Raw genomic sequence first — 17719 nt, forward strand, 5'->3', positions numbered from 1 at the left:
AATACATATTCGGAGTTTGTAAAGATACAGTATTCTTAAAAGAGATTCCGTCACTTTTACAACAATTCTTAAATTATATTGGTATTTGTCTCTCAAGATATAACGAATTCGAATAGTGTTGGTAACAACACTTCAGTATTTCAGCAAATCTCAAACAAATATTTGAATTCTATCACACTGAAACTTAAAACTTAAACAGTATTTATTTGAGAGAAAAGATTAGAAAATCACTTAGATTTTATTGTGTTTTGTAAGTGAACATGAAAACCAATTTAAGGTTGAGATAGGGGGCATTATTTAGTTAGGTTTTCATGTGAGACTTTTCTTCATTTTTTTCAAATCATTGAGTAGTCTTTAAGATCCAATTCTCATTCATCCAAGGATAAATTTAAGTGTTCTATAATACAATGCGAAGACTCGCCAAGGAGATTCTAAATCATCTATGTGAGAATATTTTTTTAATATTCAGCTTTAACAAAATTAGCCTAAAAAAAACCATTTTATGTTGTTTGTACAAACAAAAGCTGTACACATCTGAAACTTTAAGCAACTCAGCCATAGAGGGATCAAGTTTAAGAGTAGTCAACTCAGTGAATGAAAGACATTTTTTTCAACACTTTACATCAAGTGAAGCAATGTCACCTTCAATTTGGCAATGATATGATGCTTGTATAAAATATTAATTACTTGACTTGACAGCCGTTAGACTTTGACAAATTGACACATATCTAAGTAGATTAGTACAAGCAATGCCAATCCATCTTCTAGATTGACCAGACTTGTCCATGATCACCATCATCAAATCGTTCATAGCCATAGTAAAGGCCCCGGGCTAGCAGCGAGCGTGTCAGCCACGCGCCACTCCTCCTGCAGCCACAAGCACTTTCACCACCATCGTAAATGGGCTGCCGATCGAAGGCCTGCTTCTTGTACCTCTGGATCCCGATCAGAAATATTGCTAATGCCTTTGCCAACACTCCCAAGTCCTATTTCCCAGCCAACATCAACTCTTGCTTGCTATTATTTATTGGCACATCAAACAAAAAACTAAATATATTATATATTTAAATATTATAACGGATCGATACAAGTTATTGTCATTTAATTATTATCATTTTAATATTTAAATTATATTAATATTTTTTTAAAAGTATTTCATATGACATTAAATTATATCAAATAACAAGTAGAGAAAATATATGTTTTATTCTTAATAGATGTCATATTTATTATTTACATCGCTACTAAATTTTTAATTACATATTTCATCTCTTTTATCAAGAGATAATAATATTTAGTTTGTAGAAGATGGTTTAGCCTTAACATGGCATTTCATCACATCGGTTGGAAAAAAGCCAAAAAAAAAAAAAAATTCACAAAGTCTTACAACATTGCATACATGGTCTTGAGACTCCAACTAAATATTAATTAACAGACCTCCTCTTTTGATTCATCCTCCAAAACTTTCTTGTACACAAATCTTTTAGCAATCCATATAAAAACACATAAATTCAAAGCGCTTAATCCTGCCAACACCCAGTAAAAATAATCAAGATGTGCCCGATTGAGGTTGTCGACTAGCCAACTTCGGTGGGTAATTGCTTCAACAACTTCAATCACACCAGTGTTGATAAAGCTTCCAACTCCAATTATGCTAATATAAGCTGCAGCCCCTATGCTTCTCATTGCTTCTGGCATTTGATCATAGAATAATTCTTGCAATCCCACAATTCCAAAAACATCACATATTGAAACTAAAAGGTATTGTGGGAGTAGCCACCAAATGCTTATTGGCACTATTGCTTTCGGAGAATCAATTAGGCCATTTTCTCTTGCTGTGCGGACCCTTTTGGCTTCTACTAGAGCAGCTACAATCATAGTAAGTATTGATGTAAACAAACCAATGCCTATTCTTTGTAGCATGGTTATACCGGAACGATGTCCGGTGATTCTCCGGGCCAACGGGACAAAAATCCGTTCATACACGGGGACAGCGACGAGAATGGAGAGGCCTACAAGGCTTTGAAGTGAAGCTGGGGGTACTTGAAAGTTTGATCCAATGGATCTTCTCATTGTGCTGCCTTGCTTGGTGAAAAATGTGTGGAGTTGAACAAGTATGCAACTGAACATTAAGCAACTCAGCCATATGGGGATCAATCGTATGACAAGCTTCACTTCTTCTACCTGGTTTAGTGAACATAGCCTCCAAGGATTCCTTTCTCTGCTTGCCAAATCAATTTCATCTATGATCATTGCCTTGTCCAAAAATCTGCAAAGTTTCGGTAATAATTGTAAGATTTGGACGCATATAGTTTTATAAAATATAAATTTCCTCATAGTTAATTCATACTACTCCCAAGTGCCAGCTTGAGCTATAATAATTTGACACTAATTTGACATTGAATTACTATAAAATGAATTGAACCTAAGTTGACTTGAAAATTGTAAGAATTTGACATGTGACACAGACCTAAGTTGATTAGTACGAGCAATAGTCCTTTTAGATTGACCAATATCAGTCCTTTTATCGTCATCATCTAGTTCATGGCCATGGTAAATGCCACGGCCACCACCGTGCGTTTCACTCACGCGCCACTTCCGCGCTGCGGCCACGAACACTTGCGCCACCGTGGTAAATGGGCTGCCGACGGGGGCCTGCTTCCTGTACCTCTTGATTCCGATCAGAAATATTGCTAATGCCAATGCCAATGCACCCGCCATTACTCCAAATCCTACAGCCCACCCAACATTGTCCTACATAATATTTCATTCTATCAATGTAACAATTATTTATAATGAGCATGCATGACCATGAATTTATAATAGAATATTATCCTTAATTTAAAAAAAAATTGAATTAAAATTATTTGTCATCAAATATATATATTTACTGGGAAAATTGACCAAAACCCCCTGTAGTGTTTTTTAATCATTTTGTATCTCATCGTCAATTAATAAAAAAATTCAAGATAAAATAGTTAAAGACACGAAACATGGTTTGCAAATTAATAATTTTTTTAATAGAATTTTGAACTGAAGGGGGATGATTAATTTCAATGAGCAAGGAAAGTGGATTTTCAACCGTAGAATAAAGAATAATCTTCGATTTAAATATACAGTGGACTAAAATTAGATAAAGGTCCAATTATTAGTCATCATAAAATATATATGCATTTATTAGGGATGGACAAAAAAACTGGTGTCTACTAAAAATTGAATTAAATCAGTGTTTTATTTTGGTTTGATTCGGTTCTAAAAAGTACTAAAAATCGATATGTTTATAAAAAAAAAATCAAAAAACGAAAAAACTACAAAATACAAAGAAATTAACTGAAAAAGAAAAAAAAACCGAACCAATCGGTTCTTTTCGGCTCGATTTATATATTAACCAAAAGTCAATCACTTCAGTTCAATTTGAAACTGAACTGAATCAAGGTAATCCTTGCCTATCCCTAGGACTATTTACCTGAAGGTAAATGGCGACCAAAACAGCAGCAGAAGCGCCAAACACAATTCCTAAGTACCACCAATTAAAGAAAGAGCTTTTGGCACCCTTGTCCTTTGGGTTTCTTTCATCAAATTGGTCTGCTGCAAATGTTTGTACACATGGCTTGTGCCCACCTTCCCCCACCGCCAATATGTAAAGCGCTGTGAAAAACACAGCTTTTCGATAATGCAATGGAATTACTGAGACTGCTAGTGACAGCAGAACCATTCCCTGTTACAGAATTAACCAGTCGTTCATACATAGCCTTGAATGTTAAATAAAGATGACGAGATTGTGCAAAAACGCATATCAATTAGGGTGGCCAATTAAATCAAAGTGCTTTTTGAAAGTTTAATTAATAAACGATGATGAGATAACGAAAGGTGATCAAAGAGTTAATATAACAAACTGACCATGAAATATATAAAGGATGAAAGAAGAATGGTGTTGAATCGACCAAGGTAAGAATCGGCAACGAAAGCTCCCAATAATGGGAAAATTGAAGAGATGCCAACCCAATTATTAACATCTTGGGCTGCAGTTGCTGTGGGTTCATTTAGAACATTTGTCAGATATTGTATCAGATTACCAGCCAGGCCATAGTAAGCAAACCGCTGTGCCATCTCAACCACTGCATGCATGCAAGCAAATTCATAAGTTAATTACATTAAAATCATATGAAATAGAAAATAACAAATTCAGATAATGAAAGCCGTTTGTTTTTATGCATACTGATGATGAAAATGGCAGCGTTCCAGCCACCCTTTGAGGATATCTTGTGGTGGGAAACTTTGTTTTCTGTGTGTTCAACACCATTTTCAGTTGCTATTGGAGCTACAGCTACTGAACTCTCCATGGAAGATAGATTTGTTTTGAGGAAAAAATAATCTTGAAAAGAAAAAGTGTTGAGACTTTGAGCGCCTTAGTCTATGCCTTTTATAGGGAGTAAACGTACTGTACAACTCAGAAAGTGTAGTGGGGACTTATTACTTGCAAATTCAGTAAAGGTAATGACATTAATGCTTTCTTTTTCTTTTTACTATTTAAACTCGGATATGTTCTAGTTTGTAACAAGAAACAATGAGAAAGTAGAAGAAAACACTGTTGTTTGTGAGGAGCGTTCTCTCCACTAAAGAAGTATCAATTTTTTTTTTTTGGTTTATCACATGAGACTATTGTTTAGGATACAACATATTGTATGGTACTATAATTAGTATTTACAATCATTGAAACTAGTTTACATCAACTTTTATATAACACTACTTAGATTTAACCCTCTCAAATATTCGAGAGACTTCAACTTTTTTTTATTATATGAGACTATTGCTCAGGATACAACATATTGTATGTTACTATAATTAGTATTTATAATTACTGGGATTAATTTACATCAACCCTTATATAACACTGCCCAGATTTAACCCTCTCAAATATTCGAGAGATTTCAACCTTCACTCGAGAGATGAGGAAGGAAATTTAAATTAAACCTTCACAATGCTTCTGTGGGGTTCGAACCACTTTTCTCACACTTGTGAGAGAGTGGCTTTAACAACTAGGTGAATAACAATGAACCTACTAACAAAATAACAATTAAAATACAAATAATATCTCACTACAACTCCCTAACATGTTTCGCTAACTCAATAACTGAAAATCGATACTAATACAGTACGTAGACAATTCACATATGAACAACATGCATGAATAAATTATACAAATTAAGCATACATCAAACTCGAACCACTCCATTTCAAATTAAACCTAAAATTTTGATTTAGTATGCAACATTGTGCATGTTATGGTGCATGTGGCAAATCAGGATTAGGGCTAAATACTATGACCCCACAGCCTCAATCATAATTTACCACACGCGATATTACACACTAGATTAGCCCTTTTAAATCTATATCTTCTTAAATTTAAATTGTATTCTCGTGTTTCTTTTGCAAGAGGTCAAATTACCTGGAGTATGTTTGAGAAATAACAACATCTCAACGCTGGTATATATAAAAAAACCTATGGTAGATTAATTAGTTCGGTCGTGTGTATCTTAATTTTCTATATGTTTTAACCCAAATTTATATATTTTTGGGTTTTTAATACATGTGCAAGAACTAGTGAATTGTAACTCTACCCTAGTACAAAATAAAAAAAATTTTGGGTGATGCCGCACCACCACTTTAGCATCCTACCATTAAATTGGATGTCTGATGTACCATTTAATTAGACATCACCACATAATAAACACAATGTATTTATGGTAATCTTAAACTTAATGATAAGTGTATGTATGTCGGGATCCAATAAGATAGTACGATAATAACGTGGTGTTATCGACCTAACATTTTCCTAAACGAGATTCTCTTACAAAACTAGCTTATTAACCTGAACTGATTTTATGTTTCTGTACATATTTCCGTATTTTATTTGATTTAACATCTTTTTTATTGGCACTAAACATATTTCTCCTATGACTATTATAATGATCTTACGGCTGTATGCAGATACTTTTAGTGAAAGGGATATTTGACGGTAATTGTAGAATTAATTATTAGAAAATGATTTTTAAATAATTCATGCTAATCCAAAGTCTCTCCACCGTGAGTTGTAGACATTTAGGTGTTGCAATCTTTGCAAATAACGTGCGTAAATATCTTGTGTTACTTGACTTTGATGGTTTCCATAATTTGTTTGATAACTATGCGGAGAAAACTAAAAGCTGAAAGGGAATGTGATAAGGTTCAACTCCCATAGGTAATAGGGCCAAACGTGACGTGAGAGCAAATGTATTTAATTTAATTTAATTTTTGAATTAATTGAAAGTAGAGTTTTGGGATTTTCCAATTTTGAAATCTTGATCAAGCAAAGTCCTCACAAATCTCTCATTGAAAATAGAAGATGTTAAAATGTCTATATATTTGACCTTTTGGGGGTGAGATACTCTCCACAAATAAATATTGTGACGTCATTGGGAATTATACAATACTTAAATATTCAAATAAAGAGTCACATTTAAATTACGGCATCATATAAAATTATCAACTTGTCAATTTAAACCAACATCTAATGGAAAGTATCATCCATCACATTAAAAAACTGAACTCATTCCTAAACGATTCCTAACTCTCTGCCACATCAAATTATTTACCAATTAGCATTTGAAAAAGTAATCCACAAGACCGATTATAGAACTCACGTTATAATAATATTAAAAGATAAAAAAAATTAAACAAGCTAAGTGTGGTTAGGTCCAATGGTTTCAAAGGGTTTTCTTCCCTTTTATACAATACATAAATTTTAATGAAGTTTGCAAGAAATAGATGAAAAGGACAAAATTTGTAGTTTACACTGGTGATGAACTTTTGTTGAGCTCTGAGAACTTTGCAATATAATGCCATCAATGGCAACCATGGTGCATCACCTTACTACTTGTTGAAAATCACGTTAAAATTGCGTAAGTATTTTTCATTAAATAATATAATTGATCTATCATATATTTCAGTATTATCTAATTTTGAACTCTTACTGAATTTGACAACAAAAATGAAACCATTTTGTCAAAATTTCGTATAATTCATTCATTTTTTTAAAATTTATTTATAATGTCGTCATGTAAACTTAACAGAAGCTGAATTGCTGGAGAATAATGTACAACCCTGCAAGCAGACATCCACACGGAAAATTGAGTTAATTTCTTAAAGGGAAATTATGAGCTAAAATACACAAAACCTTCAAAAATTATTACCCGTTCACTTTTAAGTTTCGAGATTATATTAATAACTCTTTTTTTAATTACCACCATTAGAATCTTTTAGAGAATCTTTGAGCGAAATAAGAAAAAAAAATCACTATGTCCAGGGGCGACGGCTGAGAACTTTGGTTATAGGGACCATGTGAGTAATGTAAAGAAATGAAGCTAAATTTGTCAAAGAATAGAATAATTCAAATGTAGAAATGAGTTTAAAAAAAAAAAGATTTTAGAATTGAATATTGAGTTAGAGAAGAGAATTATGACATGCTATTGTCTATAAGAAAAGACAAATTATAGTAATATAATTAAAAGTAGGATTTAGGTATTATGAGCAATTAGACGATGCAATTATTGTAAAAACTAGAATATAAGGGGTAAAATATATATATATATCATGATTATTTAGTGAATTCTAATTAGTTTAGAAATATTTTTTAACTTCTATTATAATTTAGGACTTTTAAAAGAAAAAAAAAATTCAAATTTTTACAAGGGCATGATCCAGTATGGTCTCCATGCTCTTTATGCCCCTGACTATATCCCCAGAAATATTTTATTATCAGTGATGAACCTAGACATTTCATTCAAATGGGGCTATATCGATCTACAATTAACACCTATAATATGCAAAATATATGAGATTATTTATTTTACATGATAAAATTTAAGTACCTTTGTACTTTTTCATAAAATTCGGATGCATGATATATTAAAGTGAAAGAGTGGTATTAATGTTTGTTTAAAAGGTTTAACAAGGAGAGTGAAGAATATTGCTTAAAGGTAAAACGAAAAATAAAATATGGAGTATAGAAAATTTAACATTTTTTATGTAATTTTTAGAATTTTTAAGGGTATTTTTAAGAGGCTAACCTCAATCAAACTCTCTCATTCAAAAAAAAAAAATCATTGGGCACTTAGTTAACATTTTATTAAGGTTTCAAATAAAATTTTAAGGAGAAAGGATATTTACATCCCCAAAGTTTTGGAAAATGGTAACTAACACTCCCAATTTTTTAAAAAAAGACACTAAAATCTTCTTTTGACCATAATACCCTTTAACTCTATTATTTCAGGAAAAAATTAACTCTAATATTTTATAATTAATAGAAATATAACATTAAAATAAATGTATAAAATTTAAATTACTTTGAATAATATGTAAACTAATAATTTAAACATAATTAGTATGTGAGATTTTCTTTAATTGTAAAATATGCAAATATTTATTTAAAATATCTAAAATAAATATAATAATTTAAATATTTAGCTTTCTTAAAATATTTTAATATTATTAGTCTACTGCATAGATTACATTATTTATTGTATTTATTAAAAATTTTAAAACCCACTTTTTGGGATAATGGAGGTAAAGGGTAAAATGGTCAAAGGGGGCCCTAATGTCCCTTTTGAAAAATTTGGGAGTATTAATGATCATTTTCTCAAACTTTGGGGATGTAGATGTTCTTTTTCCTAAAAAAATTATTTTCCACCCATCAATAATTATTAGGCAAATCCAACTTATTATTGTTTAAATTTTCCCTGAAAATTATGTATTCAAGTTCTAATTTTCTCAAAAAATAAAAATGACATAAATTACTATTTATCTTTGTGATGTTAATGTACACTAAATGGGTTTAATGGAAAAATGAATTAGCAATACGCTTGACGAAACTTAAGTAGAACGATTATAATTTTTTTTAAGGTTGTGTGTATATTGGAATTTTTGCAAAGATTTTCCTTTCTCAAAAAGTATGAAGAGTAAACGTTCATTTATCCCTTAGGATTTGATCCAATTACTTACTAGTCCCTATAATTTTTAAAATTATCCAAACATCTATTTGTACATCTTTTTTTTAAAAAAAAAAATTGCACTTATTGTATTACAAAATACTCTTCTTTTACTCTTGTACACCCTTCTATTTGATTATGAAACACACCTAATTTTCTATCTTTACTAATACTGGAGAAATATTTGCTCCATTCATGACTTTTAAAAATATTTGACTCATATTTCGTAAGAAAGAATATTACATTCACTCAATTAATTCTTAATTGGGAGGAAAAATTTGAATCCCCATATTTTAGATGGGGACTTGAACAATGTGTGAGTAGCAGTCCATCACTTAGTCAAAGGCAAAATATGCTTCTCACATACATAATAATCGCTCCCAAATATTTATTTTAAAAGATATACCAAGGATCTAAGAGAAGTAAAGACTAACTAAATTTTTTTATTCCTACCAATTTAGAATTTAAATTCAGTAACTAACTAAATAAAATTATTTGAAAACTACTCAATTAGACCCACCTATTTAAAATTTTAAATCCATTAAAAAATACTCTTCGAATAAATCTTTTTAATTGAACCAAATAGCACCCGGAACTAATAAGTTCCTCATGGACTCTTTAGAAACAACTGTAGGATGATTGCGTCGTTTTCACAAGATTTTACACTATTGTGATTTTTTTTTTTTTTAATTTGACTTTTTATAGTGAGTGGTGTCAAGCATGTCCATTATTTTAACCCCATCTCATTGCAATCAAAAATCAAAAGGCTGGGACAAAGCGGCAAAACCCATTAATTAATCATAGCCAGTTGACACATAAAAAATAAAATATTAAAATCAAAATATGATAAGGCTTCTCCACCATAATGATATCCCACTCAATTCCCAACCCATTATAAATTATTCATGGATTCTCCTTTTTATTTCTTTCTATTGTTTGCATATCACTCGACTCAAAATTTATGTAAAATTTTTATAGTAAAAAACATTTGAATAACCATATAGTTATTTATTTATTTTGTTTTTTTTGTTTAATACTCTTTATATCCGTATGTTGTATACTCCTCGTATCCATATATTGTTTACGACTAGAGGTGATCAAATAAAATTCGGCAAAAATAAAATTTATTTTTTTAGAAGGTTTAGTTAAAATGCGATATTCTTGCAATCATGCACATCTAACGCGACTAAATATTCAAAAAAGTTGTTGTAATGAAATCCAACCAACCCAAAGTTTGGTCATTGATTAATATTAGTGGACAACAAAATCAAACTTTAAAAAGCAAGAAAAAATTGTCAATCTTATCACAATATTAATGGTAGTAAAATAGAAATCGTAGTCGGCAGAGAAAGTGGAATTAGACCCTCTTGTTAGAAACTATAAAAAATAAATAATATGTGGAATGTGTTTTTACGGTGAAATTGTCAAACATCTATTTTGAGTCTTTTTTACGTCATGTCAAATGGAAAGTGTGTCGGTAAATAGCACAGCCACTGCTATATATATTAAAAAATATATATATTCCTCTTATATGTGTCACCATCGTATCCTATAATTGAGATATCTTAGATGTTTAGTAAGATAATCGAAGTCAATAAAATATGATCATCTTACAATGTTGTTTAATCCACTGTTTAGACATAATTAATTTCTACAATTTCCCTATTTAGCTAGATGCATCCTCCATTCCCTTTTAATCAATCACAAACTAAGTCAGTGGCTGAGATTACGATATAATTCGAGGTATTATCGTATATACAGGTATGTTAGTCGTATAATTAACCTAAAATTATTATTATTATTATTATTATTATTTTACCTTCTTCTTTTCACCAATTTGCATTCTCCCCTGCCCTACGTAAATTCTCAAAAAAAATTCTTTTGGGTTTGTATCTAGTGTTATCCATTATCATAATATTACTATAATTGATTAATCAATTGTAAAATGAACGCATATATGAAAAATTTAATTAATTAGACATAAAAGACGTGCCCATCCATCCCACCAGTTAAAATTAACTTATATATTGCCCGCTACATATGTATACATATTAGCATAATTGGTTGAAGTAGAGACATGACAACGAGTAAATATAAAAGAAATAAAACGATTGGCCTTACCAATGACTCTTCCAACTTTACCATCTATACAATGGCAGAGCAAAACGATTTCGAAGGTCCATTTTTCACATTAATAGAGGCTCTTCTAGAGTATCAGCAGCAGCTGCAGATACCCATACACATTTGCTTTTTGATTGACAGAAATGGCAGCAAATAACTGAGATCATGCAAAGTTCATCATTGCATATTTGTGATGGCCCGTTGGCTCGGGGACACAAAATAAATAAAATAATAGAAGTAAAAATAAAAATAAAAACAAGTCCAAGGACACAGAACAATGTTGGCTTCCAATGCAATAATTAATCTGAAAATGGCCTTGCCAATTAGATTGAGAGGACGACAAACTAGCAGAAAAGATTAGAGTTTGTTCTCAGTGGATTGGCCTAATCAATTCATCCAATGTATCCAATATATATAGCCTGGCCGCTCTATGAATTGAAACATGATCGATACATTAGTATTATTTCAATAAATTAATCATTTCTCCCATCATCTTCTAAAGCTCATCAAAATTCTCTTGCTGATAAGAAAAACATTTTTAGGGTAAAGTTCCACCAAATTACTTATTAAATTCACTTAAAAAAATTTTATTATTAAAATATTTCAAAATATATATATTTTTGGACACTAAAATGTATAGAATAATAAATTTGAACGTTTAATTATTAATTTTTAAGAGTTCAAAAATTGTTTGTCTAAAAAACTCAAATCAAAAGCTATTTGTTTGATATAGAATATCGAACAAAATATGATCGTATTACAATAGAAAATTTTAGTTATGAATTTTTTTAAGATGTTCAAAATTTGTTCGACAAAAATTTTTTATGCAATATTCAGCTGTACAGGTAGAAATAACCAACTGCATTAACAAAATGTAGTATGAGCCCTAAGTAAAGCTAAATAAATAAAACAAATACTTCTTAAAGAATTCTCAAGTATCGTTGACGTGATTGAAGATTTGAAATTAAAGTGAAAAATTTGATTAAGGTATTTGAAAAATGAATTGAGTCAATGATGGATGGAGACATTTGAACACATAGAATTAGTCTCTACATCAACAATTTCGTAATGGGTGGGGCTAGAGTTGGCAAAATTTGACACGACCCGATTAACTGACACGAATAAATGGGTATGAGTCTTCGCATTTAACACGATTATTAAATGGGTCGGGTCCGGATCGATACGATTTTTTTCCGTGTCGGCTTAGGGTTAAAATTCTTGACCCATTTACCCGATCAATGACCCGATTATATTTTATATTTAAAAATAATTTACAGGTTCTTGTCATCAAAACTCAAATATTAGAAATGATTTTCTCTTTTATTTTTATTCTTTAAAAGGATGAATATAAATATCGTGTTTTATTTATAAAATTTTAAATACATTTAGAGCTTCAGTAGTGTAAATGTATAAGATATTGGTAGATATGTATATTTTATAATATTGATATATAATATTATTTACATATATATAATTAAAATCTTAATAGTGTAAATGTGTAATATTTTGGTAGATGTGTATATTTTATAATATCTATAAATTATGTATGTTGTATGTATGTACATATGTATGTATGACAGTATATAAATATTTGATGTAATTTTTGTTTAACATATAGATATTAAGCGAGTTATTGGGTAACCCAATTATTTTTTCGTGTCGGGTTTGGGTCTCAATATTTTGACACGATTATTAAATAGGTTGGGTTTGGGTTGACCTAAATTTGACACGACACGAACATGACCTGATAACCCGTTTTGCCAGCTCTAGGTGTGGCTATTTGAATATATGAATTTCCTCTCTAAATCCATTTTCTAATTAAGAATTATATTATCCAAATAATTTTTAATAAAATTACTTAATTAATCCTTTCTATTCTTTCTCATTTCAATTTCACAAATTCTCATCAATTCATTCAAATATATCTTTAGCTGTAAATAATTGATATCACAAACTAAGAAGAACAAAACCAACTATTTAAAATTGAACATCAACAAATTTTTATCAGCCATAAAGTTGATAAGTATCAAGAAATTAATTTTTACCAAACACAAAAGATAATGAATATCAAGCAAAGAAATTCTTATATATATGAAGTATGAAATAGAGACCATGATCTATTAAGAAAGACCAAAAAAGACCAAAAAATGAATTCAAAAGAGAATAAAATTGAGTGTTTAGTTTACAAAATGTGTAGGGTTGGCAAAAAAAGATGCGAATTTGGATGCGGGTAATATCTGCAACGGATGCGGGCGGATATTCTGGATATCCGTATCAGCAAAAATTAAAATTCAATCATTTAATATGTAATTAAAAAATTCAATAATTTACCTAATAATATCAAATAAAATCTAATATAATTCAACAATTAATAATTCAACATGAATAACATACAATAATCTCATAAATCTACAAATAAATTTACTTTTTAATTTTTTTATTTCATTTTAATATATAATTTTAATTTAAAATAAAATTCAATAATTTACCTAATAATATCAAATAAAATTCAATCATAATCCAACAATTAATAATTCAACATGAATAAGATACAACAACATCATAAATCCACAGATAAAAATTAAATTTTATTTTTATTTAATTTTTAATATATATTTTTAATTTAAAATAAAATTCAATAATTTACCTAATAATATCAAATAAAATTCAATCATAATCCAACAATTAATAATTCAACATGAATAAGATACAACAACATCATAAATCCACAAATAAAATTTAATTTTCAATTTTTAATTTAATTTTTAATGTATATTTTTAATTTAAAATAAAATTCAATAATTTACCAATAATATAAAAAAAATTCAATCATAATCCAATAATTAATAATTCAACATGAATAATATACAATAACATCATAAATTCACGAATAAATTTATTTTTTAATTTTTCATTTAATTTTTAATATATATTTTTAATTTAAAATAAAATTTATTCGGATCCAGATATCCGGTTTTCCGGATGCACTTGCCTTCGGATTTGGAACTGGATCCGTGTGGATCCCAAATTTCCATATCCGGATCCGCAAATTAAAAAATGCGGATCCAATTTAATTGTCATTCCTAAAAATGTGAGAGTAAAGAGAGAATATGCAATTGTAAAGTAGAGAGAGAAAGAGATTTGTGAATTTTTTTAATAATAAATTTATTTTTTAAAGTGGTGTAAAGAGGAATTTGGTGGGTTCAAATAGGCCCACCCTTTCATAATATATTTTATTATCAAAATATCCATTAAGACAATCTTTACAGACAAATAATTTGTAGATAAAAAGAAAAAAAACTCCCATTGCTAAGAATTAAACGAAAATTTTGTATAAACTGATAAAAAATATTCTAAGTCCTTATGAATGACTAAACAATCAGAAAGTTAAATCAAGCAATATAAAGAAATATATTGGATTATTTAAAACTTTTAATAGAAAGACAAATATACTCAGAAGTTGATTTGACTCTACTAGAAGTCCTCTGCTTTGTAACTTTTCATGAAGGCCAATGGATAACAAAAGAAAACAGTTGTTTTTATTGTAAACCCATCTGAGTTTTGACAATCACAATAACTAATCTTTAAATATTTTCATAAATTGATTTTGTTGAGAATGTTAGCAAGATTGATCACGGGAAACCACCTCATTTGGGGAAAAAATAAAAAGAAAGAAGAACAGAGCAAAAAAGAAGATGAAGAAGAAAAAGCAGATTGAGGAAAACAAATTCAGGTTATTTTTGGATTTTTGGAGGGTTCATATAAAGTACTATCTTATTTTTTAAATTTATAAGGTGGTTTGTTTAGAAAATGACTGTAAAAAGGAAAATTATTGATTCAAATATCCTTATTCCCTCCCAAATTGTTAACTTTCAATATTTTTTTAGTGTTACATGAGATGAGAATGATATATTTTAACAAACAATAAGAGAATTTTGATCTTCTACTCCTCTCGGAATCTCAATTTTTTTCCTTTCGTTTTAGTTCTTTTCTTCTTTTGAAAGGGAGAGAAAGAAATGGGAGATATGGACTTGCTTAATAATTAGTTTCAATAAAAGTTGATAAATATTGTAGGAGAAAATGTTAGTAATTAGGGGGAAAAAAGATGTAAATGAGAATTATTTTTAGGAATGACAAAATGTCGATCTCAAGCCGAGCTTAGTAAAGCCCGAGCTTGTTCCTAGCATGTTTTTTGTTGGGCTAGATTTTTTTAGGTCAGGAAAAATAGTCCAAATTTTTACGTTCTATATTTTTAAAATTTTTTTATATATTTTCCAAATTTACAGTTCATAATTTTTTTTTTGTTGAATTAGGCTTTAAAAGTTGGGCTAATAGAATTTAAAACTATAAATATATGAGAGAGTTAAATATACGTAAAAAAGTATATTTTAATAAAAATACTATATATTTTTTAATTTTTTAAATATTTATTGGGCTTTCAAGCCGAACTTAAACTTTGTAAATGAAGCCCAAACCTGGCACACATTTTATAAAACATGCTCGGATAAAAGCTTGTTTAGTCCCTATATTATGAGGTTAGTGTCCATTTAGTCCCTGTATTTTTAAAAACACCTCAAAACGTCCCTGCTACTAAATATTGACACTTATGCCATTATTTTTTTTTTAACTTGCTTTTACAATATTACATTTTTACAATAATGTTCTTTTTTGGATATTAATAAAAAATTAAATTATCAAATTAAACTCAAAAATAAAATAAAAACAAAAAATGTATATATTAATTTTTGTGGAAGCTCACGTATGTCTAAAAAATTAATATCGTAAAAAATTACATTATCAATTTTTTTTAGAAAATTTAATATTTTAACTCAAGAGTATGTTCCACAAAAATTAATATATATATATATATATATATATATATATATATATTGGTGTTAAACTGGTAATTTATTTTTTTCTTTTTAATAATGTCTAAAAAAATTATTATAATAGGGTTATTTTTTTCTTTTTAATAATGTCTAAAAAATTATTATAATAGGGCAATATTATAAAAATAAGTTAAAAGGAAAAAAAGATAATGGCAAAAGTGTTAATAATTTAATGGTAGGGATGGTTTGAGATATTTGTAAAAATATAGGGACTAAATGGACACTAACTTCAAAATATAGGGACTAAACGAGTTTTTACCCAACATGCTCCATTCGAGCCACGCCTGATGTAAATTACGAGAACCCAGATCAGGCAGATTTTTACCGCCATCCTTACTTATTTTTACGCTTTGGTAATGACTAATACCCAACTCTTGGATGGTTGAAATAACTAAACCTCCTTGCTTTCAAGTGGAATTTATATTCTTACTTTTGTTCTTTCATTAATATTTCTCTCATAGACAGAGGTGATAGCATGCATATGTTCCCATGATCCTTTATCTACACATGGCTGGGTTGTGATTAGTTTCCTTTTTTTTTTTTTGGTGTGTGTGCGTTAATGTTGTTTGTGAGACTAATTTTTATTTGAATTTGAATTCTTTACATATATATATATATAGAAAAGAGATAGTGTGGGCAACATATTCATCTTAGAAGGCTGCGAATCCCACAACACAATCTCCTAATAAGAGGCTGCCATGTGGCGTCGACACTTATCATAAGGTGAGCAACGTCGTCCACATGATCATAACCCTACTAGTACAAGGTTGCCGAGTTCATTATCTTATTCATCAAAAGAGCTAATTAAAACTAGTGATAGAGAATATTCTAAAGGAGCTGAGATTTGAGGAATATTCTCTAGTTAAGCTCTAGAAATTATGTGCACATTATATGTTGATAGTCGCCATAATTAATAAGAACCGGTCAAGCATATATAAGAATAAGAGCTTACTAATTTAGTTTTCTTTTTTCAGCTTCCTTATCAAGGTGGAGCTCCTTAGTCTATGTTTAATTGGAAGAAATGAGAGAAAAGAAGGGGAATAAAAAGGAGAGACGCAAAGAGAAATGAGGGAAAAAGATTGTCAATCTCAAATTTATTATTTAGTTTAACATGAATTCCTATCCTTTTCTCTCTTTATTTTTTTTTCTCCCTTCTCTTTCTTTTCTCTCCTCTCATCATTTCCTTTCATTATTCTTTAAACAAAACATATCATATAACGTGCAGGCAAAGGCAAAACCAGGACATATATATAAGGCCTAAGGGTGCCGGACCACCCAGGAAAACAATAATAATAATAATAAACTAAATAAGTAGTTATATTTTAAATATACCAAATTCTATGTATATATTACAATTGGCCCATTAAGTTTAAAAATTTTTACTCTAAAGCTAATTCAGGTTTCTAATTTCTACATTATGTTCTTCATTGTTAGGCCTCGATTTTACTAATTTAATGTCATAACTGTTGGAGAAAAATCAATTTTTTAAATTTTTATAAAAACTTTTAGGATCGATCTCCTACAATATATATGAATTTGTAATCTAGAAAATCATACCTTATTAATCGAATTTGGCTTTTTTACTGAGTTAAACTAGGCTCCCAAATCACGATCTGTCACCACCACTCCTGTTAGATCACGATCCGTTACCACCACACCTGTTAGATCACGATCCGTCACTAA

The 17719-nt window shown here is 29.4% G+C and overlaps 1 protein-coding gene across 1 annotated transcript; it reads right to left on the reverse strand.

Annotated features, from left to right (window-relative positions):
- Positions 1 to 1187: 1187 nt before the first annotated feature.
- LOC102630714 (protein NRT1/ PTR FAMILY 5.4) lies at positions 1188 to 4404 on the reverse strand. The gene is made up of 5 exons (XM_006470802.4): positions 4220 to 4404; positions 3901 to 4118; positions 3467 to 3718; positions 2471 to 2754; positions 1188 to 2269 (listed from the first exon to the last, which is right to left on the reverse strand). The coding sequence occupies exons 1-5, from the start codon at positions 4341 to 4343 to the stop codon at positions 1429 to 1431; spliced, it is 1719 nt and encodes a 572-aa protein (XP_006470865.2). The 5' UTR covers positions 4344 to 4404; the 3' UTR covers positions 1188 to 1428.
- Between the last annotated feature and the right edge of the window lie 13315 nt (positions 4405 to 17719).

The sequence above is a fragment of the Citrus sinensis genome, chromosome 8 (assembly GCF_022201045.2).
Source record: "Citrus sinensis cultivar Valencia sweet orange chromosome 8, DVS_A1.0, whole genome shotgun sequence".
NCBI lineage: Eukaryota > Viridiplantae > Streptophyta > Magnoliopsida > Sapindales > Rutaceae > Citrus > Citrus sinensis.